The sequence below is a fragment of the Scyliorhinus torazame genome, chromosome 2, assembly GCF_047496885.1.
Source record: "Scyliorhinus torazame isolate Kashiwa2021f chromosome 2, sScyTor2.1, whole genome shotgun sequence".
Taxonomy (NCBI): Eukaryota; Metazoa; Chordata; class Chondrichthyes; order Carcharhiniformes; family Scyliorhinidae; genus Scyliorhinus; species Scyliorhinus torazame.
Genome location: NC_092708.1, coordinates 173,517,531 through 173,543,455, shown reverse-complemented (window position 1 = coordinate 173,543,455; position 25,925 = coordinate 173,517,531). Strand labels below are relative to the sequence as shown.

General features: G+C 48.4%; 1 protein-coding gene across 5 annotated transcripts in view; it reads right to left on the bottom strand.

Moving 5' to 3' along the window:
* The window catches only part of unc80 (unc-80 homolog (C. elegans)), a 599,468-nt gene that overhangs the window by 319,195 nt on the left and 254,348 nt on the right, over positions 1–25,925 (bottom strand). For all 5 annotated transcript variants that reach the window (XM_072480367.1, XM_072480341.1, XM_072480351.1 and 2 more), the window contains 2 exons: positions 10,017–10,229; positions 1,871–2,006 (listed from right to left, as the gene is read on the bottom strand). In XM_072480367.1, coding sequence (XP_072336468.1) covers positions 1,871–2,006; positions 10,017–10,229 — 349 coding nt within the window. The remainder of the gene's footprint in view (positions 1–1,870; positions 2,007–10,016; positions 10,230–25,925) is intronic.

Below are 25,925 nucleotides of genomic sequence, written 5' to 3'. Positions count from 1 at the left end.
GGGCATCGCGCCGGCCCAAAGGTGCGGAATGCTCCGCATCTTTGGGGGCCGAGCCCCAACATTGAGGGGCTAGGCCGGTGCCGGAGGGATTTCCGCCCCGCCAGCTGGCGGAAATGACGTTTGTTGCCCCGCCAGCTGGCGGAAATGGCGTTTGTTGCCCCGCCAGCTGGCGCGAAAATGCAGCGCATGCACGGGAGCGTCAGCGGCAGCCGACAGTTTCCCGCGCATGCGCAGTGGGGAGAGTCTCTTCCGCCTCCGCCATGGTGGAGACCGTGGCGGAGGCGGAAGGGAAAGAGCCCGTGGATCGGTGGGCCCCGACCGCAGGTCAGGCCACCGTGGGGGCACCCCCCGGGGTCAGATCGCCCCGCGCCCCCCCCAGAACCCCGGAGCCCGCCCACGCCGCCTGGTCCCACCGGTAAATACCAGGTTTGATTTACGCCGGCGGGACAGGCAATTTCTGGGCGGGACTTCGGCCCATCCGGGCCGGAGAATTGAGCGGGGGGTCCCGCCAACCGGCGCGGCCCGATTCCCGCCCCCGCCCAATCTCCGGTACCGGAGACTCGGCGGGGGCGGGGGCGGGATTCACGGTGGCCAACGGCCATTCTCCGTCCCAGCGGGGGGTCGGAGAATGACGCCCATGAGATTCAACATCTGGGGCGTCATTCTCCGACCCCCCAGCGGGTCGGAGAATGGCCGTTGGCCGCCGTGAATCCCGCCCCAGCCAAAGTCTCCGGTACCGGAGATTGGGCGGGGGCGGGAATCGGGCCGCGCCGGTTGGCGGGACCCCCCCCCCCGCTCAATTCTCCGGCCCGGATGGGCCGAAGTCCCACCCAGAAATTGCCTGTCCCGCCGGCGTAAATCAAAGCTGGTATTTACCGGCGGGACCAGGCGGCGTGGGCGGGCTCCGGGGTCCTGGGGGGGGCTTGGGGCTATCTGACCCCGGGGGGTGCCCCCACAGTGGCCTGGCCCGCGATCGGGGCCCACCGATCCGCGGGCGGGCCTGTGCCGTGGGGGCACTCTTTCCCTTCCGCCTCCGCCACGGCCTCCACCATGGCGGAGACGGAAGAGACTCTCCCCACTGCGCATGCGCGGGAAACTGTCGGCGGCCGCTGACACTCCCGCGCATGCGCTGCATTTCCGCGCCAGCTGGCGGGGCAACAAACGCCATTTCCGCCAGCTGGCGGGGCAACAAACGCCATTTCCGCCAGCTGGCGGGGCGGAAATCCCTCCGGCGCCGGCCTAGCCCCTCAATGTTGGGGCTCGGCCCCCAAAGATGCGGAGTATTCCACACCTTTGGGCTGGCGCGATGCCTGTCTGATTGGCGCCGTTTTTGGTGCCAGTCGGCGGACATCGCGCCGTTCGGGGAGAATTTCGCCCCTGATTTGGACATTTTCCAGCCTTCTGGTCTCAAAGCACTGAATTTAACAATTGCAAATCATAACCTCGAGCCTCATTACTTTTTTTTTCGATGGTAGCTGAAGACAACTCTGCCTTTCCCATTTACACTTTCTCTAGTCCCATCTTTGTTTTTTTATTATTCCATTACCACTTCCTTTTGCCTTACACTATCATTTATATTGGCATTCAATCTTTCCTGTTTTCCAGCACACGATGGACCTTCCCTTTAGTTCTTCACACCCTCATCCCCCACATCACCACCCCCCCTCCCCCAACCATCATACTTGTTTAAAATCGGCTAAATCTGTACTTTTCCCGTTCTAAAGACAGGTCATCAATTTGAAGAATTAATCTGTTTCTCTATCCAATGGTGTTGTCTGACCTGCTGAGTACTTCCAATATTTTGTTCTCATTTCAGATTTCCAACATCCACACTCTTTTACTTCAGTTAAAGTAACATAATTAAACATACTGTCATCAAGAAAATCTTCTTCTTCATCTTCTTTCCGCAATCGTCTTTTCGTCTCATCGTCATAAATGAAACTCAGTATGTTTGCTGGGCTCTCACTCTCGGTGTGACACAGCTCATTCAGTCTGTTCCCAATAGCCTATCAGGAATCCAGTATCATAACTTCAGAGAGAAAATTAAGCATTTGCATGTAGATAAAAAAGCAAGCAGTAAACGTTTCAAAAATGTTCATTTTAGATTGAGTAGTTTGACACACAATCGCCCTTGTTGACTCTTCATTGCACATACACACACATGCTCTCTTTTGCTCTCTCTCTCTCTCTGCAGGCTCACGCACAAGGTCATCCACAAAAGTACCTGGGAAATGCTCAGTGAGAGGAGGAACATCTGGTTGAAATAATGGAGAGGGAAATGGGACATGACTCAGGTTTAAAAAACAGAACCCGTAGACTCAGAAATTAAAGCCATGCAGTCTCTAATCTTCAATGATTTATTTTAATTGAACAAGTGTCAATTAATGAGCTGATGTCGCAGCTGCTTATAATAAGAAGTCTTAGAACACCAGATTAAAGTCCAACAAGTTTGTTTCAAATCACTAGCTTTCGGAGCACTGTTGCTTTCTCATTCACCTGAGGAAGGAGCAGTGCTCCGAAAGCTAGTGATTTGTAACAAACTTGTTGGACTTTAACCTGGTGATGTAAGATTTCTTACTGTGCTCACCCCAATCCAACGCCGGCATCTCCACATCGCAGCTGCTTATATCCTGGATATGTCTTTAGCTTAAGTAGGGTGTTTTGTTATAACACCACCGTCATTTATGAGGCCTGAACAGAACGGCAGTCTGCCATAAATTTTGTTCCTCCCATTTATAGGAATATAGCAAATTAAGTAGCACAAAAAAAACACCAAGCAAGGCCATCAAGGCAAAGCAACATGAAGGAGGAAGTAAAGTCACCCTAAAATTTACAATGTGCATCATTACATTTGGATGACTTTAGTTCTATCTAATATGGACTTCCTTCGTTGGTATGGGCCACACGAGTAGTACCACTAAGAACAAAATGGTTAAAGACAAATCTGCAGTAGCGCATAGGATAATATTTCTGGATAAGGGGTTTCATTTGTGCCCAAAGTTTCCACAGGGGCCTCCCTCTGGAAATTACTGAAGGCAATTTCTACCACAAAGTAGAAATACTTCTTTTAATTTGGTTCCAATAGGTGGATTAGAAAAGTATGCACGCCAATTACATCAAATGGCATTTTGTCACTTTTGTTACACTGTGGTAGGGGGGGTATAAGATAAGGATGTCTGCTTTTCCATTTCTTTTTTAGCGGTCTTGCAATCTCTAACAATTACTTTTCAGCCATCAGTGATCTGCTAGCTGACCTACATTAGCTCCCAATTAAGTAATGGCTTGATTTTAAAATTCTCACCCCAGTTTTCAAAATCTTTCCACGGCCTTGCCTTTCCTTATCCCCGAATCTCGTCCAGTCCCACAACTCTCCAAGCTATGCGTTTCTCCAATACTAGCCACTTCAGCATCCCCAATTTTAATTGTTCCACTGTCGGTAGTTGTGTCTTCAGCTGTTGAGATCCTATGGTTGGGCAATGTCCACGGCCGCGAAACACGCGGTGGGTTGCCGGAAAATCCGGCACTACATCCTTTTGTCCAAATTTTTGGTCATCTGCCCAAATATCTCCTTTTGTGAATTGATGTCAAGTTATGTTTTATAATGCTCCTGTGAAATGCCTTGAGATGTATTATTGTGCTAAAGGCACTTTTAAATGCAAGTTGCTGTTGAAAATGAAATCACTACATTCAAAAGCTCAGGGTGAACAATATAAGACGATCTTTTATACAGATAACGTCATTGTTATTACAGGATCCTCAGGCACATTGTCCCATACTTGATTAAAATTATAGATTACATTAATTCTAGATTGTGGGAGCAGCACAGTGGCGCAGTCGATAGCACTACCTCACAGCGCCGAGGTCCTAGGTTAGATCCCAGCTCTGGGCCACTGTCCGTGTGGAGTTTGCACATTCTCCCATTGTTTGCATGGGTTTCGCCCCCAGAACTCAAAGATGTGCAGGGTAGGTGGATTGGTCACGCTAAATTGCCCCTTAATTGGAAAAAATGAATTGGGCACTCTAAATTTTAAAAACAGAATTCTAGATTGTGAACCATGGCTTGATACAAATTTACCTGGAGAAGATCTGTAAAATAGCAAGGAAACTACCAGCTGCTTGCAGTCAAGTTGTTTGATATGATGTAACCTGGTCTCCTAAAGGAATGGTCTTGCAGGGCATAATCATCAAACTAAACTAATATTGATCTGGAACATTAACTCTATATCTCGCTCCAGAAATGATGCCTGACCCGCGGAGTCATTCCAGAATTTTCTGTTTTCATTTGTGATTCTTATTGTGAGAGCTGTTCACAAAGTATGATATCTTGGGCTTCATAAATGGAGGTATTGAGTATAGAAGCAAGGAAATTATGCTGAACCGTTGTCAAGGACTGGTTAGGCTACAAATAGAATACTGCACCGGGACGAATGTCTTAGAGAGGGTGCAGAGGACACTTACCAGTATGGTTCCAGAGATGAGGCAATTTATCTACAAGGTTAAGTTGAAGAAGCTGGAGTTGTTTTCCTTAGAGCAAACAAGGCCAAAGGAAGATTTTATAGAAGTACCAGGTTGTGGCAGCTTTAGATAAATTAGACAAGTAAAGGTGTTTCCATTTGCTGATAGCACAAGGTATCGGAGACATAGATTTAAGGTACCGGGTAGGAAATACAAAGGGAACGCAAGGAAGCTTATTTGTACACTGTAAGTGGTAATGACCTGGAACACTCTGCCTAGGAGAATGGCGATCCATGATTTCTAAAGGAAATTGTACAGGAACTTGAGGGAAATAAACTTTTTCTGTTTTTTTAAATAAATTTTGAGTGCCCAATAAGTTTTTTCCAATTAAGGGAAATTTAGCATGGTCAATCCACCTACCCCACACATCTTTGGGTTGTGGGGGTGAGACCCATGTAGACATGGGGAGAATGTGCAAACTCCACATGGATAGTGACCCGGGGCCAGAATTGAACCAGGGTCCACGGTGTGGTGAGGCATCAGTGCTAACTACTGCGCCACCTTGACACCTTTTTGAGGGAAATAAACTTGCAGGTCTAAGGAGCTACAATGGGAATGGGACTAATAGAATTGCTCACATGGATCCGGCGTGGACTCTGAAAAGCAACCTTCTGTGTTGTAATAACTTCCCATCTCTGCCCTTATGTTTACTTTGAGGTAAGGCCTTGTATCTTCAATTTATCTACCTGTGGAAATAATCCACGTTTACCGAGTTTATCTCCCATCATTTTGGCCTTCTCCATTAAATTCCACTATCAAGCTTCACAATTCCAGAGAATGCAAGTTACTTTAACTTTTCTTTGTAGCTCAAAATCTCTTCCTATCTCTTAATTTTCTGGTAGAGTTGCACAGTGCATTCTCTAGATATATTAAATCACTGTAACAGGCAAGAATCTAAAGCTGCACACATTATTCAAGATGTGGAGATGCCGGCGTTGGACTGGGGTGAGCACAGTATGAAGTCTTACAACACCAGGTTAAAGTCCAACAGGTTTGTTTCGATGTCACTAGCTTTCGGAGCGCTGCTCCTTCCTCAGGTGAATGAAGAGGTCTGTTCCAGAAACACATATATAGCCAGATTCAAAGATGCCCAACAATGCTTGGAATGCGACCATTAGCAGGTGATTAAATCTTTACAGATCCAGAGATGGGGTAACCCCAGGTTAAAGAGGTGTGAATTGTGTCAAGCCAGGACAGTTGGTAGGGTTTTGCAGGCCAGATGGTGGGGGATGAATGTAATGCGACATGAATCCCAGGTCCCGGTTGAGGCCGCACACATGTGTGCGGAACTTGGCTATAGGTTTCTGCTCGGCGATTCTGCGTTGTCGCGCGTCCTGAAGGCCGCCTTGGAGAACGCTTACCCGGAGATCAGAGGCTGAATGCCCTTGACTGCTGAAGTGTTCCCCAACTGGAAGGGAACATTCCTGCCTGGTGATTGTTGCGCGATGTCCGTTCATTCGTTGTCGCAGCATCTGCATGGTCTCGCCAATGTACCACGCTTCGGGACATCCTTTCCTGAAGCGTATGAGGTAGACAACGTTGGCCGAGTCGCACGAGTATGTACCGCGTACCTGGTGGGTGGTGTTCTCACGTGTAATAGTGGTATCCATGTCGATGATTTGGCACGTCTTGCAGAGATTGCCATGGCAGGGTTGTGTGGTGTCATGGTCACTGTTCTGAAGACTGGGTAGTTTGCTGCAAACAATGGTTTGTTTGAGATTGCGCGGTTGTTTGAAGGCAAGTAGTGGGGGTGTGGGGATGACCTTGGCAAGATGTTCATCGTCATCAATGACGTGTTGAAGGCTGTGAAGAAGATGACGTAGTTTCTCCGCTCCGGGGAAGTACTGGACGACGAAGGGTATTCTGTCGGTTGTGTCCCATGTTTGTCTTCTGAGGAGGTTGGTGCGGTTTTTCGCTGTGGCGCGTTGGAACTGTCGATCGATGAGTCGAGTGTCATATCCCGTTCGTACGAGGGCATCTTTCAACGTCTGTAGATGTCTGTTACGCTCCTCCTCGTCTGAGCAGATCCTGTGTATACGGAGCGCTTGTCCATAGGGGATGGCTTCTTTAATGTGTTTAGGGTGGAAGCTGGAGAAGTGGAGCATCGTGAGGTTATCCGTGAGTTTGCGGTAAAGCGAAGTGCTGAGGTGACCGTCCTTGATGGAGACGAGTGTGTCCAAGAATGCAACTGATTTTGGAGAGTAGTCCATGGTGAGTCTGATGGTTGGATGGAACTTATTGATGTCATCGTGTAGTCGTTTCAGTGATTCTTCGCCGTGGGTCCAAAGGAAAGAAATGTCATCCATGTATCTGGTGTATAACGTCGGTTGAAGGTCCTGTGCGGTGAGTAGGTCCTGTTCAAACTTGTGCATGAAGATGTTGGCGTATTGGGGTGCGAATTTGGTCCCCATGGCTGTTCCGTGCGTCTGGATGAAGAACTTGTTGTCGAAGGTGAAGACGTTGTGATCCAGAATGAAGCGGATGAGTTGCAGAATTGCGTCTGGAGATTGGCAGTTGTCGGTGTTGAGTACTGAGGCTGTTGCAGCAATGCCGTCGTCATGGGGGATGCTGGTGTAGAGTGCCGAGACGTCCATTGTGACGAGGAATGTTCCTGGTTCAACTGGTCCATGGGTGCTGAGTTTCTGCAGGAAGTCCGTAGTGTCGCGACAGAAGCTGGGCGTACCTTGTACGATGGGTTTCAAGATGCCTCTTTACGCAAAGAGTAGTGAGGCCGTGGAATGCCCTACCTGCTACAGTAGTGAACTCGCCAACATTAAGGGCATTTAAAAGTTTATTGGATAAACATATGGATGATAATGGTATAGTGTAGGTTAGATGGCTTTTGTTTCGGTGCAACATCGTGGGCCGAAGGGCCTGTACTGCGCTGTATTGTTCTATGTTCTATGTTCTATGTTCTATGCCCTCGATGTAGCCAGAGAGGTTCTCACACAAGGTCCCATTGCCTGAAACGATAGGGCGGCCTGGTGTGTTGGCCTTATGTATTTTCGGGAGGCAGTAGAGATCTCCGATGCGGGGAGTGCGTGGGATGAGAGCAAGTAGGGTGCTCTGAAGATCTGGATCCAAGGTCTTGATCAGTCTGTTAAGTTGGCGGATGTGTTCCTTGGTCGGATCTGCGGGTAACTGTTTGTAGTGTTCTTGGTTGTTCAGTTGTCGGTATACTTCTTTGCAGTAGTCCGTTCTGTTCAGTACGACAGTGACCCCTCCTTTGTCTGCTGGTTTGATGATGATGCTGCGGTTGGTCTTGAGAGCGCGGATGGCATTGCGTTGTGCTTGGGTGACATTCGGGGCTGTCTTGTGAATGCGACTGATGAATCTGGCATTGACGCGACTCCTGACAGCTTGAGCATACATGTCGAGTCTAAGGCAGCGGCCTTCCGGAGGGGTCCAATTCGACTCTTTCCTCTTCGGTTGCTGCACCGCAGATCTCTCGGTCTGCTGTTCCGGTTCATTGATAGTCTGCTGGGGTTCGCTGTTGGCCTCTTGGGGTCTGTGGAAGAATTCCCGGAGCCTCATTCGCCTGATGAATTCCTCCGTGTCTGCCGCAAGACTGATGGGGTCCATTTTGGTGGTGGTGCAGAAATTGAGCCCTCTGCTGAGGACTTCAATTTCGTCTGGTTGAAGGGTGTAGTCTGACAAGTTGACAATTATTATTTTCTACTGTGGCACCGGGGGTGGCTTGGTTGCTGCTGGTGGTGATGCCGAGTTTCTCAAGCTTGAACAGGTTTGAACAGGACCTACTCACCGCACAGGACCTTCAACCGACGTTATACACCAGATACATCGATGACATTTTTTTCCTTTGGACCCACGGCGAAGAATCACTGAAACGACTACACGGTGACATTAATAAGTTCCATCCAACCATCAGACTCACCATGGACTACTCTCCAAAATCAGTTGCATTCTTGGACACACTCGTCTCCATCAAGGACGGTCACCTCAGCACTTCGCTTTACCGCAAACCCACGGATAACCTCACGATGCTCCACTTCTCCAGCTTCCACCCTAAACACATTTAAGAAGCCATCCCCTATGGGCAAGCGCTCCGTATACACAGGATCTGCTCAGACGAGGAGGAGCGTAACAGACATCTACAGACGTTGAAAGATGCCCTCGTACAAACGGGATATGACACTTGACTCATCGATCGACAGTTCCAACGCGCCACAGCGAAAAACCGCACCAACCTCCTCAGAAGACAAACATGGGACACAACCGACAGAATACCCTTCGTCGTCCAGTACTTCCCCGGAGCGGAGAAACTACGTCATCTTCTTCACAGCCTTCAACACGTCATTGATGACGATGAACATCTTGCCAAGGTCATCCCCGCACCCCCACTACTTGCCTTCAAACAACCGCGCAACCTCAAACAAACCATTGTTTGCAGCAAACTACCCAGGCTTCAGAACAGTGACCACGACACCACACAACCCTGCCATGGCAATCTCTGCAAGACGTGCCAGATCATCGACATGGATACCACTATTACACGTGAGAACACCACCCACCAGGTACACGGTACATACTCATGCGACTCGGCCAACGTTGTCTACCTCATACGCTGCAGGAAAGGATGTCCCGAAGCGTGGTACATTGGCGAGACCATGCAGACGCTGCGACAACGAATGAACGGACATCGCGCAACAATCACCAGGCATGAATGTTCCCTTCCAGTTGGGGAACACTTCAGCTGTCAAGGGCATTCAGCCTCTGATCTCCGGGTAAGCGTTCTCCAAGGCGACCTTCAGGACGCGCGACAACGCAGAATCGCCGAGCAGAAACTTATAGCCAAGTTCCGCACACATGAGTGCGGCCTCAACCGGGACCTGGGATTCATGTCGCATTACATTCATCCCCCACCATCTGGCCTGCAAAATCCTACCAACTGTCCTGGCTTGACACAATTCACACCTCTTTAACCTGGGGTTACCCCATCTCTGGATCTGTAAAGATTTAATCACCTGCTAATGGTCGCATTCCAAGCATTGTTGGGCATCTTTGAATCTGGCTATATATGTGTTTCTGGAACATACCTCTTCATTCACCTGAGGAAGGAGCAGCGCTCCGAAAGCTAGTGACATCGAAACAAACCTGTTGGACTTTAACCTGGTGTTGTAAGACTTCATACTGCACATTATTCAAGGTATGTCTCATTCCTGGAACGGTTCTGGTAAGTGTCCTCTGCACTCTCTCAAAGGCCTTCCCATCCTTCCTGATGCAATATTCTAATTAGAACATAGAACATACAATGCAGAAGGAGGCCATTCAGCCCATCGAGTCTGCACCAACCCACTTAAGCCCTCATTTCCACCCTATCCCTGCAACCCAATAATCCCTCCTAGCCTTTTTTTTGGTCTATGTGGCCGATCCAATATTTTGTACGATATTATGGATATATCACAAACATACATTGATTAGTCTATGATTTTTTTTCCTTTCGGATGCCATTTATTACTTGCCAAAGGTTCCTTCCTTACCTCACCCCATTGACAGAAGAGTTTTGCTGCCTTCCACTGTAGTTTCTGATTACGCTTATTTCCAACGACAGGTGATCTTCCTCGTGATAAACCTTTTTTAGCTATATTAACGTGGTGTCCTTTCATCCATTCTGGCCAGTTTCCACGGTTGCATCGATGTACAAACCGGGCACATTCCAAGAATAGTGCTGCCCTTGCTACTACTGGTGCTTCCTAGGATGAAAGAATCATTTAAAAATTGGTCAAAGGGAGACATGCAAATTAATGATCAGAATACATTTTACCCTCCAACTGAAATGCACTAATGGACTTCCTTCCTAGGCCATTAATAATTTTCACATAAAAATGTTAAGCTGCAATGCACAAAATCATTTTGCAGCCCAAAGCTGGGACTGGCACCGTGATCCTCTTAGCTCATGTGAAGCTCCAGAATAGTTCCCAAATAAATGAGTCGCCCACTTTATGGAAAGGTGTAAACTTTATGGAAGTTATAATAAAAGCATTATTGCCAGCAATTCCATAGAATCCCGACAGTGGAGAAGGAGGCTATTCGACCCATCGGGTCTGCACCGACCCTCGGAGAGAGCACCCTACCCAGGCCCATGCCCTATCCCCATAACCCCACCTATCTTTTTGGACACTAAGGAGAATTTAGCATTGCCAATCCACCTAACTTGCACATCTTGGAATGTGGGAGGAAACCCACGCAGATGGGGAGAGTGTGCAAGCTCCACCCAAAAAGTCACCCAAGATCGGAATCAAACCCGTGTCCCTGCGCTGTGAGGCAGCAGTGCTAACCACTGTGCCACCATGCCATCCTGGAAGCATTTAAAATGCCACTCTTAAATGGCAATCAACATTTGAATCATCTCTCATCTGACATAAGTTTCTCTTCAATTTATAGTTAATGGTATGTATTCCAATGTGTTAAACATTAAAACTTTGGAAGGGTGACATAGTGGTATTGTCACTGGACTAGTTATTCAGAGATCTGTTCTAGGGACCCAGATTCAAATTCCACCACAGTGGATGGTGACATTTTCATCCAATAAAATCTGCAATTAAAAGACTAATGGTGACCATGAAACTACTGTTGATTACTGGGGAAAAATACTCCTCTGGCTCACTGATTTGGGGGCAGCACCGTAGCCTTGTGGATAGCACAATTGCTTCAAAGCTCCAGGGTCCCAGGTTCGATTCTGGCTTGGGTCACTGTCTGTGCGGAGTCTGCACATCCTCCCCGTGTGTGCGTGGGTTTCCTCCGGGTGCTCCGGTTTCCTCCCACAGTCCAAAGATGTGCAGGTTAGGTGGATTGGCCATGATAAATTGCCCTCAGTGTCCAAAATTGCCCTTGGTGTTGGGTGGGGTTACTGGGTTATGGGGATAGGGTGGCGGTGTTGACCTTGGGTAGGGTGCTCTTTCCAAGAACCGGTGCAGACTCGATGGGCTGAATGGCCTCCTTCTGCTCTGTAAATTCTATGATAATGTCCTTCAGGGAAGGGAACCTGCCATCCTCATCTGGCCTGGCCTGGCCAACATGTGACTCCAGATCCACAGCAATGTGGTTGACTACTAATATGCCAGCAAGCCACTCAGTTATATCAAACCGCTAAAAAGTCTAAAGGGTATGAAACCGGACGGACCACCCAGCATCGGCCCAGGCACTGGAAACTACAACGGCAAACTCGGCCCTGGCAACCCTGCAAAGTCATCTTTACATCTGGGAATTTGTGGCAAAATTGGGAAAGCTATCTCAAAGACTAGTCGAGCAACAGCCTGACAAAGTCATACTCATAGAACCATACAGATAATGTCCCAGACTCCATCCCATCCGTGGGTATGAACATAGGACATACAGTGCAGAAGGAGGCCATTCTGCCCATCGAGTCTGCACCGACTCACTTAAGCCCTAACTTCCACCCTATCACTGTAAACCAATAACCCCTCCTAACCTTTTTGGTCACTAAGGGTGACGAATGTGATATAAAATAGTTAGTTCAAATATTAGTTACAGTAATGTAGATGTGGGCCAGTCAAATAGTAGTGAGTTCACAAAGCACAAAGGACAAAGGAATTCAGAAAGCATGGCAAGGAGGATGGGGAAAAGGGATGCTGGGTAACAAGAGGCCCAGGGTTAAGGAATGCGAAGTGAGCCAATCAGGATATATGGCCAGGTCAGGAGGAGTACAGGATGACCTATGGGAATCTTGTATGTGAAAATTGATGCCATTTGAATGTATTTGCAGAGATCTCTTAGTCTCCGACCTCACTTGGTTCGAGAGATTTTAGGAGACAGTTTCTGTGTTCTGAGTCTCTGTGAAGCGAGTCAGCCTTGCAAGTGGTTAAAATAAATAATACTATACCTACAAATCCATCTCGATTTTTATTGAGGCCAGACTGACGGGTAAAGAATTCAATGTTTTGTCATTTGGTGCCGAAAACCCGGGATTTCTCCAGACGGTCACCGGCCAGCTGCGAAATCAGAATTAGACTGATGTTGGACAAGGAAAGTGGAAATGGGCCCACAATGTGTGTAGCTGGAAAATGACCACATTGAGTTTCCCCTGTTCTCATGGTCTGATTGGTCTGGTCACTGTTGGTACGGAAAGATCGTCTCGATGAAATCAAAGGTCAGTCTGGGGATTAGAAAATTAAACTGAAGGGGTATCATAATATTGATAGTTCAGTTTTGGGTTAATTTTGGAATTGATGGGACATCAAAATGATGGTTTAATTCCACGTGTGTGTGTTTTGGAATTGATGGGACATCGGATGATGGTTCAATTCCATGTGTGTGTGTTTTGGAATTGATGGGACATCGGATGATGGTTTAATTCCACGTGTGTGTGTTTTGGAATTGATGGGACATCAAAATGATGGTTTAATTCCACGTGTGAGTGTTTTGGAAACTATAGCTGATTAAGCTAAAATTGTATCCTTGGACTGTAGTGGCGAGCAATGCAGTCTTGCAGCTTAATTCGAGATTATGGGGAATTGCTTGGATAACACGAGTGATCCAGGCAGTCCATTGCAAATATTATGTGATATTTATCCAGATAAAGCGAGAGATTTTAGGAAAATGTCAGCAACTTTAAGGAAGAAATTGGGTGATGAATGGCCACGAGGGGGCACTGAAGACCTGGATATCATTAAGAAAATTCAGTATGAAATCTGCAAAAAGCCAAAGTATGAAAGCAAAAGAGTTAATTGGACTATGGAGACAATATTGTCAAGAGGAGAGGGATAAGATCATGTTATCAAGTTGGCAAGAAAATGCCCTTAAAATGGGGATTCCAATTAGTGAAGTGGGGAACCAGGAAACTCTGGAGATCTAGAAAAAGGAATGTGCATTCAAAAAATGCGCAAGTAAAGAGAGGGTGGACTCGAGTTAAAAAAAAAATGGGCTACTAGTTCAATGGCTGGCCTTGCATTGACAGAGGCAGATGGTGACCCAGAGAATTGGACCATGTCGGGTAGAGTCCCGACTGCACCAGTAGCATTGTCAGCACTAATTCCAGAACCACCAGGGTACCATAATTTATATCCAGTCACTGCTCCCCAGATTCAAATCATGCCAGCCACTCCAGTCCCTTCGGTTGATTCCTATTTCTGCACCTTCACCGTCTGTTAGAGAAGGGGAGCTCTGTTCCACAAGCCCAGTTAGCTCTAGGACCCGATCTCGGGCAATGAGAGAGGGGCCAGATCCTATCCAGAAACAATTACGCATACCGCTTAGATCCCTTAAGACCGATATGGTAGGACAGAAAAGTATGAGAACAAAGAAAGAGGACGGGAATGGTTCTGAGGAGCCGGAGCTCCCCCTATCGGAAGGGAAGGACGTCAAAGTTTTTGAAGAGCCAAAGGAATCCGCTAAAGCGCCCCCTAGTGAGACTCTGAGACAGTTGCCGATTAGGAAAATACCCAACCCGGATGCTGCAACAGCAGCAGCCCAGCCCACGATAGACGTTTATTTCCCATGGAGACCCAGTGAGATGATGGCTATTCTGGCTGCAATACCAGTCAGGAAGAAATCTCCTGCTGCTTTCGTGGACTATCTGAGAACTACCATCTCAGTTTATCAAGCTGATTCAAGGAACCTCTGGGCCCTAGTCCAGCAGGTTTTAACCCCAGCAGAGTACTGCAGTCATCTCAACCACTTGAATTATGCTAGCCACGCCACACTTCAGCAAGCCCATGCTTTGGACGATGATAGACGGGCATAAATCCTGAATGCGTTGAATGCCACATTTCAAAAGCCCCAAAACATCTCTGCTATCTTAGACCTCAAACCTAAAAAGACTGAAGAGCCAGAGGAATTTCTGGAACGTTTTAATGAAATCTTCCGTGGGCAGTCAGGCGACTTGCTGTACCAAAATGGTCAGAATTCCCCTCAATATTGTGCTATGTTAATGCATTACCTACCACTGCCGTGAAATGTAATAACATGAATTGGACAGAGAACGACCCTTCTCAGATGGCCCGGGCAGTCAGATTTATTGGAAGGAGGGTGTAGGCCAGGAAGGAGGCTCAGTTACAAAGATTAAGACTGAGTATGTAATGAAAAAGGATGATCTGAGACCCCAACCAGCGGCAGATACAGTGGCTTACCAGCTATAACCCCAATATTGTGACCTTGGGTGGGTGGATCAAACAGGGGAGGATATCAAACCCACCCAAATGGACTCTCAGCCCCTCTTTATGGCCCACCGTATGCACTAACAGCTTTACAACTGCCGCCCCCTCTGAGGGGCCATTGGTCTACTGGGAAAAGAGGACGGAGCAGATATAGAGGGAACAATACATGTTTTAATTATGGCCCTACAGGTCACTGGCATCAGGAATGCCCCTTTAAAAGACGGGCAGCAGAAGGAGACTACCCGACCCAAAGGAGGGAGTACCCACCAAGGGGAGGACAGACGAGGTACACCGACTTCTCCCAGGCAAAGCCTTTCCCAACACAAGATTGACTAGCTAATTTAGTCATAAGGACTCTCCAATCGGACAGGGAACCTATTATTTCTCTGCAGACAGGAGATCAACATTACCCATTTGTAATCGACACTGGAGCAGCCATGTCTTCGGTGCAATCAGAACTTCAACTACCACTATCCGACCACACCCAGCATTTGTCGGGGTTCCAAGGACAGGTGTGTGAGTATCCTATTTCTGAACCTGTAACAGTCACTTATGAGAATAAGTCTACAGATCATCAGTTTGTGGTGACGACTGGATTGGACTGTAACTTGTTGGCCCGAGATTTACTGTGTATCTTCCAGCTACAGCTAGAGTGCGGAGACGAAGGGGTAACAGTTCAATCATGGAGGATGAGACAACAGTGCTACATTTCTATCACACCCCAATGGTGGGCGTTAGACATTGAACATTCACTGCACCACGTTACCCTGGCCTATGACAGAACCGGACAAAACAGGGAGTTGGAGGTCAAATACCGGCCATTAATTGGGACCGAATAGCCAGTCAAGATTACAACAAGTCACGGGAAAAGAAGGTACAGCCGATTTTGTTACAATACCACCACATTTATGGCCACAGTCAGCTTCTGTATTCCCTCATATTACACGTCAGGTCCACGACCAGTACCATGCCAAGGATCTGGGACCTATGGTAAGGAGGGCAGTGGATCATTCAGACCCAAGAGTACGCACTTCAAGTCATGCCAGACGGCACTTCCATAAAATATTTTGAGGTACCTGAAACGATTAACATTCGACTTCAGCATCACCGGGGACGTGACGTTGTGGGATATGTCAACCCACAGCTCTGGAAGAATAGGGGATTTGTTACCTCGGCCGGCACGGAAATATCCCACCGGGGTTTAGTGAATGACGTACTGCAGGCTCTCCTTATGCCCGCGCAGATTTCCGTCATTAAATGCGCTGCCCATACAAATGGTAAGACCCCAGTTGACGTTGGTAATGAACAAGCAGATTGTGCAGCGCGGACAGCCGCGCAAATTCAGCAAGTGATGGTGCCTAAAATGTTAAGTCAGACTAAACGTTCTGCGATAAATAGGTCTGCCTCCGACAAGCCAATGCCAACCATCCAAGACGTCATGTTGTTCCTCTGTTTAAGAAGGGTAGCAAGGATAATCCCGGGAACTACAGGCCGGTGAGCCTTACTTCAGTGGTAGGGAAATTACCGGAGATAATTCTTCGAGACAGGATCAACTCCCATTTGGAAGCAAATGGACGTATTAGTGAGAAGCAGCACAGTTTTGCGAAGGGGAGGTCGTGTCTCACTAACTTGATAGAGTTTTTCGAGGAGGTCACTAAGATGATTGATGCAGGCAGGGCAGTGGATGTTGTCTATATGGACTTCAGTAAGGCCTTTGACAAGGTCCCTCATGGTAGACTAGTACAAAAGGTGAAGTCACACGGGATCAGGGGTGAGCTGGCAAGGTGGATACAGAACTGGCTAGGCCATAGAAGGCAGAGAGTAGCAATGGAAGGATGCTTTTCTCATTGGAGGGCTGTGACCAGTGGTGTTCCACAGGGATCAGTGCTGGGACCTTTGCTCTTTGTAGTATATATAAATGATTTGGAGGAAAATGTAACTGGTCTGATTAGTAAGTTTGCAGACGACACAAAGGTTGGTGGAATTGCGGATAGCGATGAGGACTGTCGGAGGATTCAGCAGGATTTAGATTGTCTGGAGACTTGGGCGGAGAGATGGCAGATGGAGTTTAATCCGGACAAATGTGAGGTAATGCATTTTGGAAGGACTAACGCAGGTAGGGAATATACAGTGAATGGTAGAACCCTCAAGAGTATTGAAAGTCAAAGAGATCTAGGAGTACAGGTCCACAGGTCATTGAAAGGGGCAACACAGGTGGAGAAGGTAGTCAAGAAGGCATACGGCATGCTTGCCTTCATTGGCCGGGGCATTGAGTATAAGAATTGGCAAGTCATGTTGCAGCTGTATAGAACCTTAGTTAGGCCACACTTGGAGTACAGTGTTCAATTCTGGTCGCCACACTACCAGAAGGATGTGGAGGCTTTAGAGAGGGTGCAGAAGAGATTTACCAGAATGTTGCCTGGTATGGAGGGCATTCGCTATGAGGAGCGGTTGAATAAACTCGGTTTGTTCTCACTGGAACGAAGGAGGTTGAGGGGAGACCTGATAGAGGTATACAAAATTATGAGGGGCATAGACAGAGTGGATAGTCAGAGGCTTTTCCCCAGGGTAGAGGGGTCAATTACTAGGGGGCATAGGTTTAAGGTGAGAGGGGCAAGGTTTAGAGTAGATGTACGAGGCAAGTTTTTTACACAGAGGGTAGTGGGTGCCTGGAACTCGCTACCGGAGGAGGTGGTGGAAGCAGGGACGATAGTGACATTTAAGGGGCATCTTGACAAATACATGAATAGGTTGGGAATAGAAGGATACGGACCCAGGAAGTGTAGAAGATTGTAGTTTAGTCGTGCAGCATGGTCGGCGCGGGCTTGGAGGGCCGAAGGGCCTGTTCCTGTGCTGTACATTTCTTTGTCTTTGTTCTTTTGTCATAAGGTTACAGGAGGACACTCCTGAGAGTGATAAACAAATGTAGGTTGTACATATGATTCTGTTTCTTCTTTATGGACCACGCCAGCACATCAGACTTGTATGTCTGATGTACTGGCTTTATGGGTCATCGAATGTGTACACTTTGCAACTCATTGTGGGGATCAGGGGACTAGTGATTTGTTGCTGGACACTTGGTGGCACCCTAAAATGCAGGGACAAGCCCAGAGTATCAGTAATCGGTGTTTGATTTGTCAGCAATATAACACCGGCAAAGGTACCCCTTGTGGTATGGGGCAAACCCCGTTGCCCAGTGGTCCCTTTGAGACGCTCCAAATGGATTACATTGAGTTAGAAAGGTGTCAATGTTATAAATATGGGGCGCGATTCTCCGACCCCCCACCGGGTCGGAGAATCGCCGGGGGCTGGCGTGAATCCCACCCCCGCCGGTTGCCGAATTCTCCGGCACCGGATATTCGGCGGGGGCGGGAATCGCGCCGCGCCGGTTGGCGGGCACCCCCCAGCGATTCTCCGGCCCGGATGGGCCGAAGTCCCGCCGCTGTCAACCCACGCCAGCCGGCGTGGATTGAACCATCTTTGGGACGGCGGGACACGGCGGCGCGGGTGGGCTCCGGGGTCCTGGGGGGGGGCGCGGGGTGATCTGGCCCCGGGGGGGGCCCCCATGGTGGCCTGGCCCGCGATCGGTGCCCACCGATCCGCGGGCGGGCTTGTGCCGTGGGGGCACTCTTTTCCTTCCGCCTTCTCCACGGTCTCCACTATGGCGGAGGCGGAAGAGACTCCCTCCACTGCGCATGCGCGGGGATGCCGTGAGTGGCCGCTGACACTCCCGCGCATGCGCCGCCCGGCAATGTCATTTCCGCGCCAGCTGGCGGGGAACCAAAGGCCTTTCCCGCCAGCTGGCGGGGCGGAAATCAGTCCGGCGCAGGCCTAGTCCCTCAAGGTTGGGGCTCGGAGGGTCAAGATGCGGAGGATTCCGCATCTTTGGGGCGGCGCGATGCCGGACTGATTTGCGCCGTTTTTGGCGCCGGTAGGCAGACATCGCGCCGATATCGGAGAATCCCGCCCCTGTTTTGGTCATTGTGGATGTGTTCAGCAGACGGGTCGAGGCATATCCGACTAGCGATAATAAAGCTGCTACTGTGGTTAAAGTTCTGATGCGGGAAATCATTCCCCGGTACCGTATACCAGCTCAGTTAAGTTCTGATAATGGGCCTCATTTTATTGGACAGATTAACAAGGAGTTCTGCTCCCAGTTGGGCACACGCCAGCAGTTACACTGTGCGTACAGACCACAGGCGGCCGGGTTGGTTGAGAGACACAATCAGACCCTCAAAACTAAATTGGCTAAATTAAGAGCAGACACGGGACTGACATGGCTTAAGTTGCTCCCTGTTGCCCTCTTCCAGCTGCGGGTTACACCTGCGGGACCGGCCCGGCTCTCTCCTGCCACGATCCTTTATGGCAGGCCCCTTAGAACTCCCTGGAACCTGCATGTTCCCAGACTGGTTCAGTTTCACCATATGACTGAAGAAATGACTACCTATGTTGTAGCCCTCACTAAGGTCCTCAAGGAGCTCCATGGGCAGGTCCTCGCAACTCACCAGCCACCGTCCCCATTACCTAGCTCGCTTTCAGTGCAGCCTGGTAGTTGAAAATGAAATGAAAATCGCTTATTGTCTCAAGTAGGCTTCAATGAAGTTACTGTGAAAAGCCCCTAGTCGCCACATTCTGGCGTCTGTTCGGGGAGGCTGTTATGGGAATTGAACCGTGCTGCAGGCCTGCCTTCGTCTGCTTTCAAAGCCAGTGATTTAGCCCTGTGCTAAACAGCCCCCGGGATAATTCCCACTCACAGTATGATAGGCTGCAACGGTGGAGGGCGTACATACCTAGTCTCTTCACTCCCAATAGAGACTCCTGGTCGTACGAGAATTGTTTCAGCAGTGACGGGTACGGCTGTTTGCTGGTAGAGGTGGAAACAAATATAACATGCCTGTTCCCCACCTGTGCGGACAGGAGGTGTCATATCACTCAGGCGTCTGGCCAATGCGTCTGTCACAACACCACCTGCGTTCCATTGAACGCCGGCCTCAAGTTCCTTTGTGGCTGGACGAATGTCTCTCACATCACTGTTGGGACTCGGGCTTTCTGCATTGCTGGGAGGCCCGAGTGGGCGTTCCAAAGCTGGATAAACTGGGCTACTGGGGGATCCCTACGCAACCGATATCCTGATTGTGATGCTAGCCTGTACACGGAGCAAGGATACTACTTTTTTTTAATCGCACAGCAACCAATATTTTGTCACCCCCATTTCCCCGCCAAATTGCTATCGGGACTCTAGTCCCTACCACAGTCCCCTGCCCCTCGGCGTGGATGCTGCATAATTAGTTAGCACGCCGGGCAGTCTCAGCCGAATTCTGTGAGAACTGGAAAAAACCTCAGGTTCTCGCACCCAACCGGGGCCACTCAGCTGGGTGGGGAATTCTGAGCGTCTTGACACTGGGAGGTGTGGGGCGGTTCCTTGGCGGTCAGCGATAGGAATTATTTTATTTGTGGCCTTACCATCCTGGGAAACGAAACCTTGGGAGCCCTCAGGGCAATAACCAAGGAATTGTCTCAGTTGCGGTTGTTTGCCATGCAGAACCGTTATGCTCTTGACTATCTTCTGGCCCATGAGGTTGGGGTATGCGCCATAGTGCAGGGCCAGTGTATCATGGGAGTTCAAGACCTAACCGCTAACATCACTAAATTTTATGGATCGCATACGGGATCACCTGGACGGTATGCAGGACCCTGGCTCTTGGGGTAACTGGGCATTCGTAGGTTGGAAGGACTGGTTGATAAATATGGCCATGTATTTAGCAGTGGCACTCGGCTGCATCTTTGTGGACCTGGCCATCCTTAAATGCGTGATGGGTAGAATGCAGGGTGCACTGGAACAGATAGACGCCCCTAGAATCTTGGCTGTTAGGATCCACGAGGGTGCAGCGGATGATGGGGTGCTGCAACAGGAATTGGAAATGCAGCGACAAATCGCAGATAGGTTATCATGAAATAATAAAAGGAGGGAATGATGAATGTGATTTAAAATAGTTAGTTCAAATATTAGTTACAGTAATGTAGATGTGGGCCAGTCAAATAGTAGTGAGTTCACAAAGCACAAAGGACAAAGGAATTCAGAAAGCATGGCAAGGAGGATGGGGGAAAGGATGCTGGGTAACAAGAGGCCCAGGGTTAAGGAATGTGAAGTGAGCCAATCAGGATGTATGGCCAGGTCAGGAGGAGTACTGGATGACCTATGGGAATCTTGTATGTGAAACTTGATGCCATTTGAATGTATTTGCAGAGATCTCTTTGTTTCCGACCTCACTCGGTTCGAGAGATTTTAGGAGACAGCTTCTGTGTTCTGAGTCTCTGTGAAGCGAGTCAGCCTTGCAAGTTGGTTAAAATAAATAATACTATACCTACAAATCCATCTCGATTTTTATTGAGGCCAGACTGACGGGTAAAGAATTCAATGTTTTGTCAAGGGCAATTTAGCATGGCCAATCCACCTAGCCTGTGGGAGGAAACCGGAGCACCCGGAAGAAACCCACGCAGACACGGGGGAAAGGTGCAGACTCCGCACAGACAGTGACCCAGCGGGGAATTGAACCTGGCACCCTGGCGCTGTGAAGCCACAGTGCTATCCACTTGTGCTGCCGTGCTGCTCACAAAAGTGGTCAAAGGGAGACATGCAAATTAACGATCAGAATACATTTTACCCTCCAACTGAAGGATAAACATCGGCAGGACAGACCCTGCAAGTGTAGTGACACAATGGTTTCCAGTCAGGAGGGAATTTAGATTAGATTTAGATTTGTCATGTGTACTGAGGTACAGTGAAAAGTACTGTTCTGCGTACAGTCCAGGCAGATCGTTCCATACATGAAAAATATAGGACATACAATAAATTGTCCTGGGAGTCCTGAACAATGACACTGGACCACACCAAGTCTCCTCGCATCACGTTAAACATGGGCAAGGAAACCTCCTGCTAATTACCACTGCCCCACCGCCCTAACCTGAGCATCTCTCCACCGGCAGCTGGTGCATCAGTACTACTCTATGCTGAACCCCATTTGAGGAAACACAGAATGCTCGGTAACAACACTACAGAAGCAGCTGGCTGAGTCCTAGAGGACATAGCTGCTAGACTGGATCTGCGGCAAGTGGTGAGGGAGCCTACAAGAGGGAAAAACATACCTGACCTCATTCTCACCAACTTGCCTGCCACAGATCCATGACATGGGTAGGAGTGACCACCACACAGCCCTTGTGGAGATGAAGTCTTGTCTTCACACTGAGGATACACTATTGTGTTGTGTAAATGGGAGAGATTTCAAACAGATCTCGCAACTCAAGGCTGGGCATCAATTTAGAAAAAAAAATTTAGAGTACCCAATTCATTTTTTCCAATTAAGGGGCAATTTAGCATGGTCAATCCACCTAGCTTGCACATTTTTGGGTTGTGGGGGCGAAGCCCACGCAAACACGGGGAGAATGTGCAAACTCCACACGGACAGTGACCCAGAGCCGGGATCGAACCTGGGACCTGGAACCCACTGTGCCACCACGCTGCCTGAAGGCTGGGCATCAATGACGCATTGTTGGTCATCAGCAACAGAAAAATAATGCTCAACCACAATCTGTAACCTCACGGCCCACCATATCCCCCACTCTACCATTACCCTGCAACTAGCCAGGGGGGGCCAACGAACTAAGAGTGCAGGAGGCCATATCAGGAGCAGCACCGGTATACTTAAAAATGAGGTGTCAACCCGATGAAGCTACGACGCAGGTCTACTTACATGCCAAGCAGCATAGGCAGCACTTATCATAGAATTTACAGTACAGAAGGAGGCCATTTGGCCCATCGAGTCAACACCAGCTCTTGGAAAGAGCACCCTACCCAGGCCCACATCTCCACCCTATCCCCATAACCCAGTAACCCCACCCAACACTAAGGGCAATTTTGGACATTAAAGGCAATTTATCATGGCCAATCCACCTAACCTGCACATTTTTGGACTGTGGGAAGAAACAGGAGCACCCGGAGGAAACCCACGCACACATGGGGAGAACGTGCAGACTCCGCACAGACAGTGACCCAAGCTGGGAATCGAACCTGGGACCCTGGAGCTGTGAAGCATTTGTGCTAACCACTATGCTACCGTGCTGCACTTACATGCCAAACAGCATAGGCAGCAAGCGATAGCCGGAGTTAAACAGTTCAACTAACAGATCAAATGTAACCTCTGCAGTCCTGCCACATCAAGTCATGAATGGTGGTGGATAATTAAATAACTCACTGAAGGAGGAGACTCTACAAATGTCCCAATCCTCAATGATGGGAGAGACCAGCACATCAGTGCAAAAGATAAGCTGAAACATTTGCAATAATCTTCAGACAGAAGAGAATGAGAATGTATGGATGGAACTCAGGGAGACTGCGAGGTTCTTGAGTAAATTGACATAGGGAGTGAAAAATATTGGAGGTGTTGGCAGGCTTAAAAGTGTACAAATCTCCAGATCTGCATGAATTGTGGCCCAGGGTGCTGTGGGATGGGAGGAAAGAAATTGCAGGGGCTCTGACCCAAATTTTTAATTCCTCTCTGGCCACGGCGGAAGTGCCTAAGGACTGGAGAACAGCTAATGTTGTTCCACTATTTAAGAAGGATGAAAGAGATAAGTCAGGGAACTACAGACTGGTGGGTCTCATGTCAGGGAAACTATTGGAGAAAATTCTGAAGAAGAGAATCTATCTCCACTTGGAGAGGCAAGGTTTGATCAGGGATAGTCAGCATGGCTTTGTCAGAGAGAGGTCATGCTGAACAAATTTGATTGAATTTTTTGAGGTGACGAGGTGTGTAGATGAGGGGAGTGCAGTTGTTGTAGTTTACATGGATTTCAGCAAAGCCTTTGAGAAAGTCCCACATGGGGAACTTATAAAGAACGCAAAGACACATGGGATACAAGGTAATTTGATAATTCAACATTGGCTTAGTTGATAGGCAGCTGCTTTAGTGACTGGGTGTGGAGATGCCGGCGTTGGACTGGGGTAGGCACAGTAAGAAGTCTTGCAACACCAGGTTAAAGTCCAACAGGTTTGTTTCGAATCACTAGCTTTCGGAGCACAGCTCCTTTATCAGGTGAGTGAAGGGGTGGTTCCACAACCACATAAAGAGGCAGTCATAGGCTTAGTGATTGGAAGCCAGTGTCCAGTGGGACACCACAGGGATCCCCTATTATTCATCATTTATTATGTTGCGGTTTCCTCCCACAATCTAAAGATGTGCCAGTTAGGTGGATTGGCCATGCTAAATTTCCCCTAAGTGTCCAAAGGTTAGAACATAGAACATAGAACGATACAGCACAGTACAGGCCCTTCGGCCCACGATGTTGCACCGAAACAAAAGCCATCTAACCTACACTATGCCATTATCATCCATATGTTTATCCAATAAACTTTTAAATGCCCTCAATGTTGGCGAGTTCACTACTGTAGCAGGTAGGGCATTCCACGGCCTCACTACTCTTTGCGTAAAGAACCTACCTCTGACCTCTGTCCTATATCTATTACCCCTCAGTTTAAAGCTATGTCCCCTCGTGCCAGCCATTTCCATCCGCGGGAGAAGGCTCTCACTGTCCACCCTATCTAACCCCCCGATCATTTTGTATGCCTCTATTAAGTCTCCTCTTAACCTTCTTCTCTCCAACGAAAACAACCTCAAGTCCATCAGCCTTTCCTCATAAGATTTTCCCTCCATACCAGGCAACATCCTGGTAAATCTCCTCTGCACCCGCTCCAAAGCCTCCACGTCCTTCCTATAATGCGGTGACCAGAACTGTACGCAATACTCCAAATGCGGCCGTACCAGAGTTCTGTACAGCTGCAACATGACCTCCTGACTCCGGAACTCAATCCCTCTACCAATAAAGGCCAACACTCCATAGGCCTTCTTCACAACCCTATCAACCTGGGTGGCAACTTTCAGGGATCTATGTACATGGACACCTAGATCCCTCTGCTCATCCACACTTCCAAGAACTTTACCATTAGCCAAATATTCCGCATTCCTGTTATTCCTTCCAAAGTGAATCACCTCACACTTCTCTACATTAAACTCCATTTGCCACCTCTCAGCCCAGCTCTGCAGCTTATCTATATCCCTCTGTAACCTGCTACATCCTTCCACACTATCGACAACACCACCGACTTTAGTATCGTCTGCAAATTTACTCACCCACCCTTCTGCGCCTTCCTCTAGGTCATTGATAAAAATGACAAACAGCAACGGCCCCAGAACAGATCCTTGTGGTACTCCACTTGTGACTGTACTCCATTCTGAACATTTCCCATCAACCACCACCCTCTGTCTTCTTTCAGCTAGCCAATTTCTGATCCACATCTCTAAATCACCCTCAATCCCCAGCCTCCGTATTTTCTGCAATAGCCTACCGTGGGGAACCTTATCAAACGCTTTGCTGAAATCCATATACACCACATCAACTGCTCTTCCCTCGTCTACCTGTTCAGTCACCTTCTCAAAGAACTCGATAAGGTTTGTGAGGCATGACCTACCCTTCACAAAGCCATGCTGACTATCCCTGATCATATTATTCCTATCTAGATGATTATAAATCTTGTCTCTTATAATCCCCTCCAAGACTTTACCCACTACAGTCGTGAGGCTCACCGGTCTATAGTTGCCGGAGTTGTCTCTGCTCCACTTTTTGAACAAAGGGACCACATTTGCTATCCTCCAGTCCTCTGGCACTATTCCTGTAGCCAATGATGACATAAAAATCAAAGCCAAAGGTCCAGCAATCTCTTCCCTGGCCTCCCAGAGAATCCGAGGATAAATCCCATCAGGACCCGGGGACTTATCTATTTTCAGCCTGTCCAGAATTGCCAACACCTCTTCCCTACGTACCTCAATGCCATCTATTCTATTAGCCTGGGTCTCAGCATTCTCCTCCACAACATTATCTTTTTCCTGAGTGAATACTGACGAAAAATATTCATTTAGTATCTCGCCTATCTCTTCAGACTCCACACACAACTTCCCATCCCTGTTCTTGACTGGTCCTACTCTTTCCCTAGTCATGCGCTTATTCCTGACATACCTATAGAAAGCTTTTGGGTTTTCCTTGATCCTACCTGCCAAATACTTCTCATGTCCCCTTCTTGCTCGTCTTAGCTCTCTCTTTAGATCCTTCCTCGCTACTCCATCGCCCCAACTGAAACTTCACACCTCATCTTCACATAGGCCTCCTTCTTCCTCTTAACAAGAGATTCCACTTCTTTGGTAAACCACGGTTCCCTCGCTC